The sequence below is a fragment of the Pristiophorus japonicus genome, chromosome 21 (genome assembly GCF_044704955.1).
Source record: "Pristiophorus japonicus isolate sPriJap1 chromosome 21, sPriJap1.hap1, whole genome shotgun sequence".
Taxonomy (NCBI): Eukaryota; Metazoa; Chordata; class Chondrichthyes; family Pristiophoridae; genus Pristiophorus; species Pristiophorus japonicus.
The window spans coordinates 66,666,676-66,681,926 of record NC_091997.1 but is presented as its reverse complement, the minus strand read 5'-3'; the positions used below and the strand labels follow the sequence as shown (position 1 = coordinate 66,681,926).

General features: G+C 46.4%; 1 protein-coding gene across 6 annotated transcripts in view; it reads left to right on the top strand.

Moving 5' to 3' along the window:
* The window catches only part of ppip5k1a (diphosphoinositol pentakisphosphate kinase 1a), a 173,860-nt gene that overhangs the window by 144,375 nt on the left and 14,234 nt on the right, over positions 1-15,251 (top strand). For all 6 annotated transcript variants that reach the window (XM_070864956.1, XM_070864960.1, XM_070864958.1 and 3 more), the window contains 2 exons: positions 10,090-10,227; positions 15,042-15,170. In XM_070864956.1, the coding sequence (XP_070721057.1) occupies positions 10,090-10,227; positions 15,042-15,170 (267 nt within the window). The remainder of the gene's footprint in view (positions 1-10,089; positions 10,228-15,041; positions 15,171-15,251) is intronic.

The window sequence follows — 15,251 nt, the reverse complement described above, 5'->3', positions numbered from 1 at the left end:
TTCTTGCACTGCTCTTCCTGCTGGTCTTCCATTCCCTATCTGGCTGTGGACCCTTATGTAAACATGCAGGTGAAATAATTTCTTTAAAAACATCACATTTACTGTGAGGTTTTGAGATGAGTCCTGTGAGGGGGTGATTTGTAAATGCAAACGGTTATGCATTCACTAATCTACCAGGGCCAATAGCAAGAAAATGGGTGTTTATGCCATTTTTTTTGTGTCATTGCTGGAAACAAATTGAGACATCAGAAAAATAAGTGTAAGTGCAACCCTTACCGATTATAAACCCTAAGTAGGTCATGACCTGAACTGGCGTCTCCTGTGAGTTGGGTCAATTGTGATTCAAATCATATTAATCTGTTTGCTTACTTGTGCTTGAGTTTTTTTGTCATTCTACCAAAGAGACAATGAAAGTCGATTTTAAAAAATAGTTCTGGTAGGCATTAGCAGTTTTATTCATATAGAATAACTTTGCAGTGTAACCCAGGAGAGTGCACTCCTGGCCAAATAAGCTATGTTGCATGTGGAATGCTAGTTGCCGATTGTGTAGAAGTGGACTTGTGATTTATGATGTACATGGAGTTATTTTCTGTGGTGTTTTGTTGCTGTCTCTCACTCTGACGTTCCCCAAACAGCAGCTTAGGACCGCATGCATGACTCTGTGCAACGCTGCTATGGCAGACGCGCTTGCATTTGATGTGAGCTAAGCCCAGCTTATCGGGTTGTGGAGTGTAAATGGTTTGCACCATCATTGATGTGAGCGATTTTTGATTGACTTTCATGTTGGCGTGTTTTGCTTGACATATGATCGTGATCAGAGCCCAGTATGTGCAACAGTCGCAACAGGTTCCATGGCTGGACTTGGCTCTTATTTGTTACTGAGCCTGTGATTAGTAATATGAGTGGATCTTGTAAAGTGCAGTAATTGTGTGTGTGTGTGTCTATTATATGAATTATTATACCATAGCATTTTAAGCACCGTAGATGCCTGTTGTTTGACTCTGCATTAAATGTGATGGCAAGCACTGTTTAAATATCGCAAGCAATTTTCTTTTTTTTTTTAAACTCTCGATGACGCTTATCTCGGACAAGGCAGTCGTAAGACGCTATATTCAACACCCCACACCCAGAGAGCAGAAAGGGAAACCTGATCACCATGCCCTGATTTGCCCTGCATCCCTCCCCACCGCTGGAAATTGGGCGTCCGAGTGTTTGAATGTTGGGCGAGAACAGCATTGGCTCTTTGATTCCCCTTGTAGCTGAACAGCTCGGAGGTGCTCACTGCCTGGGCTGACCCACGAAGTATGGTCACTTGGACGAGATACTGGAGGCTGCTACCCGTGGAACTGTACCCCACAAGGAGTCAAAGTCCTAGGAGAGGATCAGGGGAGAAAATATTACCAAACGCCAATTATGAGGAAACCTAGTTCAAAGCATCTCAGTTACCAAGATAGTTAGCAAAAGAGCTGGGACTCTCTACTTTACAGAAGCTTATCCTTAAGGGTGATTTAATCATGGTTTACAAGCTGATGAAGGGATTAGATTGTGTTCTTGTGGAGAATTTGTTTCAACCAAACCCAATTTATGTAAAGGCAGAACTAGATTAGATGTCAGGAGGTGGTTCTTTTCCCAGGGAATAGTGGGCCTGTGGAACAGGCTACCAGCTTGTGCGGTGAATGCTGATTTGCCGACTTCCTTCAAGCCAGCGCAGGGGCAGAGATCACCGCGTACAAGAGGTAGGTACCGTGTAACATTATTCGGGACCCGAGTGGTCTACTCGACTAGTTTTGATCACCTAAGGGGGTTGGAGAGCGATTTTTTTTTTTTCTACATCCCTAATTGGTTGGCTTAATTTTTAATCTATTGTCACACCTCGCCCAGGAGATCACATGGTTTCCGGGTAGAGTGGGGAGTGTCAGTTTCGTGATACACAAGACATCGCAGTTAGAAGGGGCAGGCTGGATGGACCAGTAGGTCTTTACCTACCTGTCATTTTTCCTAGGAGAGGGTTTCAATGTTTTTCATTGCTTGAAGAAGTCATAAATAACTTCTCTTCTGCCATTTGGTGGCAAAGTTTGCGCGAGTCCTCGAGGGTAATTTTATACATTTCAAATGTATTGGTTAGTGAAGGCTTTTATTATCACTTGGATATTGTGTATATCTAACATAGGCTTGCGACAGGGTTGGTAGAAAACTGTTAACCTGTCTAGGGCTGTAGAGGCCAGTTTGCGAGCCTCTGCCATGCCACAGATCCGCTTTCTCTACCAACTCTCTGATTACGCCGTAGAGGACCTTGCTGTGTCTGTTGTCCGCTAGTTCTCAGCCTGGTGTTACTGGTAGGTCATCATCCGGAGTGACTCTACCTTTGAGAGATTTGTGTCTCTTGTGATCTTTTCCTGTGCGCTGTACATCGCATCTGCTGCCATATACAGGAATCTTCAGTTCTTTTCCCCCTCCTTCCATCAGTCACATTGTTGCATCTCCAACAAGTAAGAGGGATTTCTCTTAACAAAGATATTTCAGTCTGTAGCTCAGCTATTTGTTTAGGTGCTTTTCAGTTCTGACTCCAAAATCTAGGGAAGTCATTCTATTAAAAGGCATTATTACATAAGAAAAAGAAGCAGGAGTAGGCCATTCGGCACCTCGATTGTTCCGCCATTCAATAAGATCATGGCTGATCTATCCCAACTCCACCTTCCTGCACTATCCCCATATCCCTCGTTCCCTTAGTGTGCAAAAATCTATCAGTCTCGGTCTTGAATATACTCAGCGACTGAGCCTCCACAACCCTCTGGGGCAGAGAATTCCAAAGATTCACCACACTGAGTGAAGAAATTTCTCCTCGTCTCAGTCCTAAATGGCTGACCCCTTATTCTGGGACTGTGACCCCTGGTTCTAGACTCCCCACAGCCAGGGGAAGCATCCTCCCTGCATCTATCCTGCCAAGCCCCTTAAGAATTTTATACGTTTCAGTGAGATCACCTCTCATCCTTCTAAACTCAAGGGAATATAGGGTAACCCCTCTGCCCTATATATTCTTCCCTTTATCCCCCCTCCCCCTCCAAGGTTATATGTCACCATGTAAATAGGTGGACAGGTAGTTGATTGGCCCCAATGACTTGTCTACTATCGCCGCTCTTGAACCAGTTGTTACGAAGGGCACGTTTCCCTTCCCTGCTTGCGGTTATATGTCTTGTCGCTCACGGTAACCAAAGCAGTGATTAGGAGATCTTTCTCAGAAATTGTGCGTGGAAGCCTTGCGTTCTATCCTCTGTGGCCCATTGCATTACTAATGAGCTGTGCTGTTCAATACGATATATTAAGTGGATTGCTCGGAGAGTATTCAAGCCTGCAATACATTATCATAACGCAGTTCCCACCATCTGTTGTTCTCCATATAAACGGCCCCAGTTATTACAGAGCTCCTGTAACATTTTCCCTGGCGTATGTTAAATTAAGGTTTTCTCAACCCAGAGATAATAAAATTCACCTCGAGTGTAACAAACGACCTCTATTCACAAACCAGCCCAATGCACAGCGACACTCTGAAATCAATTTCAGACCCTGTTTATAAAAAATTTTCTCTTCCCATTTTATGATGGCTGTACATGGGTCGGGAATATATCAGAGCACTTTGCTGGTTGTGGGTCTTTATTTTTATTGTAAAACCAAACAGCAGGATGCCCAGAACCTGCAAATATCCAATTCCTCCTCCTCGTGAAAGCAAGACTCGACCACACCATTTTACTCCCAATTCATTTTACCCTTTACCAGGACCTCAAAATTGTGGCAACTCCACACCTCTGTCGGTCTTTCCCTTCCTCCTACAACCCAAACCTGGCATCAGCTGACCATGACACAAGAACATACCATTCCCAGGGGAACCAATCTACCCTGTCAATCCCCCTCAGAATCTTATATGTTTCAGTGAGATCACCTCTGATTCTTCTAAACTCCAGAGAGTACAGGCCCAGTCTACTCAATCTCATTGGACAGCCCTCTCATAGAAACATAGAAAATAGGTGCAGCAGTAGGCCATTCGGCCCTTCTAGCCTGCACCGCCATTCAATGAGTTCATGGCTGAACATGCAACTTCAGTACCACATTCCTGCTTTCTCGCCATACCCCTTGATCCCCCTAGTAGTAAGGACTACATCTAACTCCTTTTTGAATATATTTAGTGAATTGGCCTCAACAACTTTCTGTGGTAGAGAATTCCACAGTTTCATCACTCTCTGGGTGAAGAAGTTTCTCCTCATCTCGGTCCTAAATGGCTTACCCCGTAACCTTAGAATGTGAAACCTGATTCTGGACTTCCCCAACATTAATAAGAACATAAGAATTAAGAACAGGAGTAGGACATCTAGACCCTCGAGAATGCTACGCCATCCAACAAGATCATGGCTGATCTGGCCGTGGACTCAGCTCCACTTGCCCGCCCGCTCCCCGTAACCCTTAATTCCCTTATTGGTTAAAAATCTATCTATCTGTGACTTGAATACATTCAATGAGCTAGCCTCAACTGCTTCCTTGGGCAGAGAATTCCACAGATTCACAACCCTCTGGGAGAAGAAATTCCTTCTCATACTCGGTTTTAAATTGGCTCCCTGGTATTTTTGAGGCTGTGCCCCCTAGTTCTAGTCTCCCCGACCAGTGGAAACAACCTCTCTGCCTCTATCCTGTCTATCCCTTTCATTATTTTAAATGTTTCTATAAGATCACCCCTCATCCTTCTGAACTCCAACGAGTAAAGACCCAGTCTACTCAATCTATCATCATAAGGTAACCCCCTCATCATCCAGGGATCAATCTAGTGAACCTTTGTTGCACCATCCTTCCTTAGATAAGACGACCAAAATTGTACACCGTGCTCCAGCTGTGGTCTCACCAAGGAAATCAAGCGGAAAGAGCATGCGGCAAACCAGTCCCACCCACCCCTTCCCTCAACGACTATCTGTCCCACCTGTGACAGAGTCTGTAGTGGCTGAACAGTCCAATACGAGAGCCAAAGAACTCACTTCAGGAGTGGAAGCAAGTCTTCCTCGATTCCGAGGGACTGCCTATCGTGAAAATTGTAGCAAGACTTTCCTTACACTTGTACTCTAACCCCCTTGCAATAAAGGCCAACAAACTTTTTGATTTATCTGGTTTCTCTCCTATCCTTTACAACCTTAGAGGTGGCCTGCACTATGGGTGTTGGATTCTCCTTGGGAATAAGCACCTTGGGGTCAAAATTGGTTATGGCCATTTTTAAGACGGTGTCACCGCCTGAGCGATGATTTTAGCGCCTGACGTTAGGCGCAGCCTCAAAGTCCTACATTCAGTTTTTACGCCCAAAGAGGAGAGCACAGCATTAAAAAGTGGCGTTGCACACACATCCTCGGCCAGCAGCTCGGGGCCAATTGAATTTCCCCACGGGAGGTTGCCGCCATGCTAGAAAAAAACCATGAAGAAAATAAGAACTAAAACTTCTCCGATCCACACCCACACACTTCCCCACTCTTTAAAATTAATGAAAGCATGCAGAAATGAATAAAGAGAAAAACTTGCCTTCCTTTCCGGGCGATTCCAGCCGAGATGCGTTCTTTTACGACAGCTTTTTCCTGGCTGTACGGCTGCCTCCTGTTACGGCAGCCGTACAAAGCAAATACCGTGACAGAGAGGTTGTACGCTGGATGACGTCACCACGCGGGTGGCGTTAGCTGGCACAGCGGTGCCTCTTGGCTCCTCTGCCAAAGAGCCGACTGAATGTCGGGCGAGGCGCTGACGCCACTTATCGTTGAAAGTCGGCCTTTGCTGTCCATTAACTGCCTAGCACCATTGCTAATGGGCATGGGCAGCATTATCAAGTGAATTTCACCCCCCCCCCCCCCCTCCCAGTGCCATAAAAGTTCTGATGTGTTCCAAATTCATATGCATTTGTTTTTTTTTGTCGGTCACCCTCCCGCCTGAGTCAGAAAGTCATGGGTTCAAATCCCACTCCAGAGACTTGAGCTCAAAATCCAGGCTGACACTCCCAGTGCAGTGCTGAGAGAGTGCTGCGCTGTCAGAGGTGCCGTCTTACGGTTGAGACGAAGCCCAGTCTGCCCTCTCAGGTTGACATAAAAGATCCCACAGCACTATTTCGAAGAAGAGACAGGGGAGCCCTGGCCAATATTTTTCCCTCAACCAACATCGCTAAAACAGATGAACTGGTCATTATCACACTGCTGTTTGTGGGACCTCGCTGTATGCAAATTGTCTGCTCTTCAAAAGTACCTCATCGGCTGTAAAGCGCGGTGGGCGTCCTGAGGTTGCGGAAGATGTTGTGTAAATACAAGGCTTTCTTTGAGGGAAGGAGCTGTAACCTTGAATGAGTTGAGGCGCCACAATTTGCTGTCCTGTTCCCCACCAGTTTGCGATCACTTGCTTTGTGTGTACGTGCAGAGGCTTTGCTCTGCATAAAATGCCAAATGACTCCCAAAAGTTTTAATTACACGCGGTCCTGCAGAATTGTCTTCTTGCTACTCCTGTAATGAGGCATTCCTGCTTCCAGCTGTTTGGTTGAATAACATTTCATTTCTCTTCTGCTTTGCTGACTTCAAACCATTAATCAGTTAATGTTCTGAATCCACCTTTTTCCCCAAAGGTTTGCATGACCGATCTTCCCCCTGCCCCCTGCCAGAAAAATACTCTCTTGGTAATCCCAGTCCCCTCCCCAAAGAATCTGTCTAATTGATCAAAGTATTTTATTTTGCGTTTAAGTGTGTTTTTTCCACACGACGCGTTCTAATAGGTCTTGCAGTTTGCAAGAACATTATACCCCTGACAGTAATGGTGGATGCTTTCCATTGGTGATCAGCTTATTGCATTCAGAACTTGGTGCTAAAAGGCACCGATCATTTTTAAATACATCCCCACACTCACGTCCTCTATTGTCTGAACGCAAGCAGATCAAACATTGTCTACATTCTGGTTCCTGAGCTCCCGTCAATTATGCCATGAGGCAAATTGATTTCAATTTAAAAAAGAATATACATTAATTTAATCCCCTGCTGGTTTGAGGGATTGATTCATCGCCCGGCACAGTGCTAAGCTGTGCAGCCATAGGTAAATGTACCAGGTTCAATTAGGAGTGTGTGCTGGGCTCACAGATCGCTCTGGGTGGGTGGGGTAGGGGTGCTCCAACCAGTCACAGCGTGACCTGAATTAGGGAGCAGAAAATACAAGTGCTGGTGTCTGTTCCTGATCACTAATTAGCCACCCTGCTGTAAAGTGTGACTGTTGGATGAGGCCAGGAGTGGGCTTGGCTCTGATGCACTCCACAGTTGAATATCCTACTGACGCTCCCATTTCTAGCGTCTCACATGAAGAATGGCCAAGAACATAAGAATTAGGAGCAGGAGTAGGCCACACGGTCCCGCGAGCCTGCTCTGCCATTCAATCAGATCATGGCTGATCTTCGACCTCAACTCCACTTTCCCGCCCAATCCCCATATCCCTTGATTCCCCTCGCGTTCAATAATCTATCGATCTCAGGCTTAAAAATGACTTGGCCTCCACAGCCCTCTGGGGTAGAGAATTCCAAAGATTCACCGTCCTTTAAGTGAAGAAATTCCTCCTCATCTCAGTCCTAAATGGCCGACCCCTTATCCTGAGACTGTGACCCCCTTGTTCTGGACTCTCCAGTCAAGAGAAACAGCCAAGGGACGCCAGTCATAGAAACATAGAAAATAGGTGCAGGAGTAGGCCATTCAGCCCTTCAAGCCTGCACCGCCATTCAATGAGTTCATGGCTGAACATGCAACTTCAGTACCCCATTCCCGTCCTCTCGCCATACTCCCCGATCCCCCCAGTAGCAAGGACTACATCCAACTTCCCCCCCCCCCCCCCCCTGAATACATCTAGTGAACTGGCCTCAACAACTCTCTGTGGCAGAGAACTCCACAGGTTCACCGCCCCCCAGGTGAAGTCGTCTCTCCCCATCCTGATCCCAAACGGCCCACCCCCCATCCCCAGACTGTGACCCCTGGTTCTGGACCCCCCCCCCCCCAACATTAATAAGAACATAAGCAAGTACTTTAAGGACTGGAGGAGAGAGACTTGGGAGGGGAGGGGAAGAGATTAGCAGCGTCAAACCGTGTTGTGCTTTTGCTAAATGTCACACTTAGCAGGTTTTTGGCATTGGATTAAATGCTTTTGTCAGATTAACGTTTGCTGATTCCTGGACCAAATAAAAAACGAGGGGAACAAAATGGTGGTTTTGTTTATCACTATGAAGCACTTTTATTTAAAAAAAATCTTCTATACCATTTAGGGACTATTCTCAGGATTTTCCACCTGCTCCTACTCCTGTGGGTCACATCCTCGAAACAACAGATCCATCCAACTGATGTCAGGATCACAGGCTCTTGCAATGAATTCTTAGTTACGTTTTTAAAATGCACTGAGCTCTGTGCATTTCTAGTCTGAATGTTGTTGGTACACAGTTAATGGGAGTTATTAGCAGAGTCCCTTTATAGGCAGCTGCGCTTGTTACCCCGCAGTGTAAAATTCAATGCTAATTAATAGATTAAAATCTAATCAAGGGCATGAGTTTCCTTTCTTGGGTGACAAGTGACCACTTGCAGTAAATCTACAAGCCTAGTGTTACAATCGGCTCCATCACTCCTAGCTCTAAATAAATTCACACTTGGACCTTGCGTTATGAAATCATTATGCGTCAGCCCCAATGTGATCAATATCGCCAGAGACGCAGGGTAAGAGAGTGAACACTGGAAATCTGAGCTGTAAACAGGAAATGCTGAAACTGATGGGCAGATCCATCAGTCTGTGGAAGAGAAAAGGCAAGTTCATGTTCATGGGGGGGTATCCCCTCCTTACAGGGTCCTGTCCATTATCTTTAGGTTTCTCTTTCAGAAGCTGACAGATCTTGCACAGCCAAATTAGCATGTTTGCCTGTCAATCTTTTTAATTTGTTCACATGATGTGGGCGTCGCTGGTAAGGCCAGCATTTATTGCCCATCCCTAATTGCCCCTTGAGAAGGTGGTGGTGAGCCGCCTTGAACCGCTGCAGTCCGTGTGGTGAAGGTGCTCCCACAGTGCTGTTAGGCAGGGAGTTCCAGGATTGTGACCCAGCGACGATGAAGGAACGGCCGATATATTTCCAAGTCTGGATGGGGTGTGACTGGGAGGGGAACGTGGAGGTGGTGGTGTTCCCATGCGCCTGCTGCCCTTGTCCTTCTAGGCGGTAGAGGTCGCGAATTTGCGAGGTGCTGCCGAAGAAGCCTTGGCGAGTTGCTGCAGTGCATCTTGTTGATGGTGCACACTGCAGCCAGGGGGCGCCGGTGGTGGAGAGAGTGAATGTTGAAGGTGGTGGGTAGCGTGCCGATCAAGCGGACTGCTTTGTCCTGGATGCAAACGTGTCATCTTTTATCCAGTGCTGCAGTAAGATATGGTAGAGGTTACCACGTGTACAGACATTCTCCATGTCTACATATTCAACAGAGGGATTCCTGCTCCATGGTGATAAAGTTATACATCGGAGCGCTAACATATGATGCACGCGTCTGAAGATTCCCCCCGCCCCCACTATTTTAATGAACGCATTAACCTATTTATCATGTGTAGTGGACAGGCAAATATGTTGGTCTTTGCGTGCTTCAGAATCGCACTGTGCTGTGTGGGTGAGGTGGTTTTGACTGATGCCGAGAAGTGTGGGAACTTCAACTTTTCACCAAAATGTGCGGTTCAGGAGTTTTGCTGCCTCGCCAGGATATAACTTTAGCTACTGTTGGACAGAGCGAGGAGTTATTTCCGCCCCGTCCAACACTACATACCAGAAGTGTGCCTGGCCCTGCAGTGTTCTGACACTCGCAGTTTGTATTCTGATCCTCGCTTCAAGTGGCCCGTATTGTTGCGTTTGCCTGGCTTGTTTTGGTTTGGCTCAATGACTGCCTTTTCATAACAAGAACAAGTGAATCCGCCCTGGGAGAATGCTAGTTTTGACGTGAGCCGTTTTCATTGCCTTCGGAGAATGGTTAGGGTTCAGGTACTGTGAAATTAATTAATTGCTGGGTGTCTTTTTTTTTTTCTCTCATTTTAAATTAGGTTTTGAAGGATGCTCCATGGTTCCATCCATCTACCCCCTCGAAACACTCCATAACTCTCTCTCCCTGAAGCAAGTGAATGAATTCCTGTCATCCATCTCTGAAATCTGTGGAAAATCTCACGACAGAGCATCAAAAGGTAAACGATGCACTTTTAGCCCAGACTGATGCAATAAGAGCCCTCCTTTGGGTGTATTGACCACTATGAATCCCAGCACGACCTGAGCTTGCGAAGTCACAGTGCTATTCCACAACCTGACATGTCACAGCCCACACATCGGTGCTAAAGTTCGGCAAAAAAAAACAGCCAATCTGTAAGATTGCAGGATGGCTGGTGTGTGGGAATGGAAAAATATTGCATTGGTTCAGTCGGAGGTGCTCCACCGAGGCTGGGCTAAAGCATATTGAGTGCCAGCCGTGGTTCAGTGGGCAGCACTCTCGCCTCCGAGTCAGAAGGTTGTGGGTTCAAATCCCACTCCAGGGGCTTGACCACATAAATCTAGGCTGACACACCATGCTGAGGGAGTGCCGCACTGTCGGAGGTGCCGTCTTTCCGATGAGACGTTGAACCGAGACCTCCTCTCTCAGTTGGACGTAAAAGATCACATGGCACTGTTTTGAAGTGTAGAGCGGTTATCCCCGCCCGGGGTCTTGGCCAATATTTATCCCTCAATCAACATCGCAAAAACAGATTGGTCTTTATCACATTGCTGTTTGTGGGAGCCTGCTGTGTGCAAATTTTCCACATTGCAACAGGGACTGAACTTCAGTTATAAAGCACTTTAGGATGTCCGGTGGTTGTGAAAGGCGCTATATAAATGCAAGTTTTTATTATTATTGGGATGGCGTAGTGGGAACTTTACTCCGCATGTTACTTGTGATGTACCCGAGAGGGGAGTGCCTGAAGCGGGAAAGTGTTCCATTACCCCAACACCAACATCCATCACCTTACTGAGCACAATACTTAAAACTAAATTACATAGAATTACACAGGATGTACGGCACAGAAACAGGCCATTCGGCCCAACCAGTCCATGCCGGTGCTTATGCTCCACTGAAGTTAGTAAACATGACAGGATTTTTCATTTGGAGCTTTCATACTGAAGTAATTTATTTTACTGTTCGAATACAGTGTGCGGATTCAATTGCAAGAGGCTGGTTCACTAATGCAATGCTCGATCAGAAACGAGACTGCTGAACGGGGGTATTCACATTCAGGGCAGGCAAGTAAATCTCTTATTACCAGAAAAATCCAAGGTAATATTCAACATTGATTTCCCCAGTACAGGCTCAGTCAGGATCTGTATTTTGCTGAGAAACGTGAATAATGCGAGGGTATACATAACAGGAAAGGATGAACAGGCTGGGTCTCTTTTCTCCTGTAAAAAGGCTGAGGGGTGACCAGAGGGCTTTAAAATTCTGAAAGGTTTTGATAGAGTAGACACAGAGAATGTTTCCACTTGTGGGGAAGAGCATAACTAGAGGCCATCAATGTAAGCCAGCCACCAAGAGATCCAATAAGGAATTTAGGAGGAACTTCTTCTTTACCCAGAGAGTGGTGAGAATGTGGAACTTGCTGCCACAGGGAGCCTCCTCACGTCTTTCCTCATCTAAATCTTATCAGCGTAACCCTCTATTCCTTTCTCCCTCATATGCTTGTCCAATCGCCCCTTAAATGCATCGATACTATTCGCCTCAACCCCTCCCTGTGGCAGCGAGTTCCACATTCTCACCGCTCTCTGGGTAAAGAAGACGTTTCTCCTAAATTCCTTATTGGATCTCTTGGTGGCTGGCTTACATTGATGGCCTCTAGTTATGCTCTTCCCCACAAGTGGAAACATTCTCTCTGTGTCTACTCTATCAAAACCTTTCAGAATTTTAAAGCCCTCTTTGGTCACCCCTCAGCCCTTTTACAAGAGAAAAGAGACCCAGCCTGTTCGTCCTTTCCTGGTATGTATACCCTCGCATTATTCATGTTTCTCAGCAAAATACAGATCCTGACTGAGCCTGTACTGGGGAAATCAATGTTGAATATTACCTTGGAGTTTGCTGGTAAGAGATTTACTTACCTGCCCTGAATGTGAATACCCCCGTTCAGCAGTCTCGTTTCTGATCGAGCATTGCATTAGTGAACCAGCCTCTTGCAATTGAATCCGCACACTGTATTCGAACAGTAAAATAAATTACTTCAGTATGAAAGCTCCAAATGAAAAATCCTGTCGTGTTTACTATCTTCAGTTTGAAAAATGAAACCTGATGAATCCCCAAAACGATGGCGGGATTCCGGGAGTAACAGAAGGCGGCAGATAATCCAGTTCCCAAATTTTGGTGATGCACACATGGTACAGCAGTCACCTCGGCGCAGGGATGAGGAGACCCACAATACAAATAAAAGAACCGTGGTGTGTGGCTTCATCCACTGAGAAAAATCCAGACAGCTAAAGGAGCATTATGTAGTTTTAACGTCGTGTGCAGTTCAGAGATGGTTCACCAGGTTGATTCCTGTGATGAAGAAGTTGCCTTATGAAGAAAGGTTGAGCAGGTTGGGCCTGTACTCACTGGAGTTTAGAAGAATGAGAAGTGATCTTATTGAAACATAAGATTGTGAGGGGGCTCGACAGGGTAGATGCTGAGAGGATGTTTCCCCTCGTGTGAGAATCTAGAACGAGGGGGCATAGTTTCAGAATAAGGGTCACCCATTAAAAACTGAAATGAGGAGGAATTTCTTCTCTGAGGGCTGTGAATCTTTGGAATTCTCTGCCCCAGAGAGCTGTGGAGGCTGGGTCATTTTCATAGATTTAAGGTGGAGATGGACAGATTTTTGAATGATAAGGGAGTGAAGGGTTATGGGGAGCGGGCAGGGAAGTGGAGTTGAGGCCAAGATCAGATCAGCCATGATCGTATTAAATGGCAGAGCAAGCCTGAGGGGCAAAATGGCCGACTCCTGCTCCTATTTCTTAAGTTCGTATGTGCGAGATCTTGTCCTGTGAAATTTCAGATGAGTAATTGGAAAAACTGGGTAACTGGCATGTGGCTAATGGAGGTTCCAACGTATTTTTAAGTCTCTTTTCTCAATTTAGGACTCCCAACCGGTTCTCACTGCAGTAGAAAACAATTATCATCTCTTTGTCAGTAAGATTGAACCTTTTTTTTTCAGCCTCAACAGGATTACCAGCTCTCAAGTGCTTGAAATCCTGGATGGGATGTTCCCAGGAAAAATATTTTCGTAGATGTACTGTTTAAAATGACATGACCGTGACACTTGACACCCATTCCTCCTTCAGTCAACACCGTCAGAAGAGCAGATTGGTTATTCTTCCCATGGCTTTTAAGAAAGGTTGTTGGTGGAGTTTAGCTGCATAACAGTCACTGTGACCTGCTTTCAGACATTGCACTGTGATAAGGTAACATTACCAACAACAACAAATTGTATTTATATAGCGCCTTTAACGTCGTAAAACGTCCCACGGCGCTTCACAAGCGCATTATAAGACAAAAAATAATTCGACACCGAGCCACATAAGAAGCAATGACAGCAGATGGCCAAAAGTTTGGTGAGAGGGGCAGGTTTTAAGGAGCGTCTTAAAGGAGGAGAGAGAGGTGCAGAGGTTTAGGGAGGGAGTTCCAGAGCTTGGGGCCCAGGCAACAGAAGGCACGGCCACCGATGGTGGAGCGATTATAATCAGGGATGCTCGAGGGCAGAATTTGAGGAATACCGCAGAAAAAAAGAGAAGGGAATTGAACAAATGGATCGGCTGACCGAGAAGGTGAGCCTCTACTCCATATCCATAACGTACTGACCAGCTGCATCACGGTGGTGGGATGCAAGAGCACAGTGCATCGCTAACTCTCCCGATCTTCATATAGTGCCTGAATTTTGCTGTCGGTGCGAAAGGACGGAGGGGAAGGAAATCATCAGACTCACTTGATTGTAACTCTGTGTCAGTGCCTTGCCTTATAGAAAAAAGAAAGACTTGGATTTATATAGCGCCTTTCACTACCGGACGTCTCAAAGTACTTTACAGCCAATGAAGTACTTTTGAAGTGTAGTCACTGTTGTAATGTGGGAAACGCAGCAGCCAATTTGCGCACAGCAAGCTCCCACACACAGCAATGCTATGATGACCAGATAATCTGTTTTTGTGATTGTGCAGCACTCCCTCAGTACTGCACTGGGGGTGTCAGCCTAGATTTTTGTCCCTGGAGTGGGGACTTGAACCCACAACCTTCTGACTCGGAGGCGAGAGTGTTACCCACTGAGCCACGGATGACAGTCGGGGGACGCGTTATAGCGGGGCTGCATTCATACCCAATGGCTGGCTGGTGTGACTGTGCTCAGCAAGGCTCCATCACCTTGGGCTAATGGATGTGGATCAGCACCTGGGATTCTCCACACACTGTGCCTCCTGGTTTCAGTTGTCCCACCAGAGCAGTTGCCAGATGAAATGCCAGGCGTTTCGCCCCACCGGAGAAAGCGGGGTGTGGGGTGGGGAGGGAAACGGTCCACCAATTGTGCATTAAAACACTGCAGCCCCGAGGTTTTAATCGGACCCATTCACGAGCTCCGCGGATGCTGCGATAGCTCTGCCTCCCAGTAGCATCGCCTTGCTCGCTGTCGTTGAATGGCAAGCGAAGCAGAGCGGTCCGCACGGAATCCAGCAACATCCCACAGTGGGCAGATCGTCAGCTGAGACACACTGAGCAGCAAATCTATCTCGAGCCACACTCGCAGGGTAATTGAGTCCCGGGTGAGCTCTGGGCCATATTATGAAAGAAAGTACTTGCATTTCTATAGCGCCGGTCACGGCCCCAGGACGTCCCAAAGCTCTCTACAGCCAAACCAATGCTTTTGAAGTTGTTTGAGCAACAATGAGCTTCTTTATGGAATCAGACTGCTGTCCCTGGGCTCTGAATTTATTTATGCTTTGTGTAATAGTTATTGTTGTTTGACAGAACTTTCGGCAATGTTTGAGACCATGGGGAGCAGCCAGCCTGCAGTGGATGCGTACATCCCACAACAAGTCTTGCCCTCCTCGGTTACCCCCCTCTCAATACGTCCTCGCTCGGAAAAACCTCCGTGGTGTAAGTAACATTTTTTTTTTAAAAGAATGCCTATAAACATTACGATGCCGAAATTCGATAGCGCCTCTGTTGCGGCGTTAA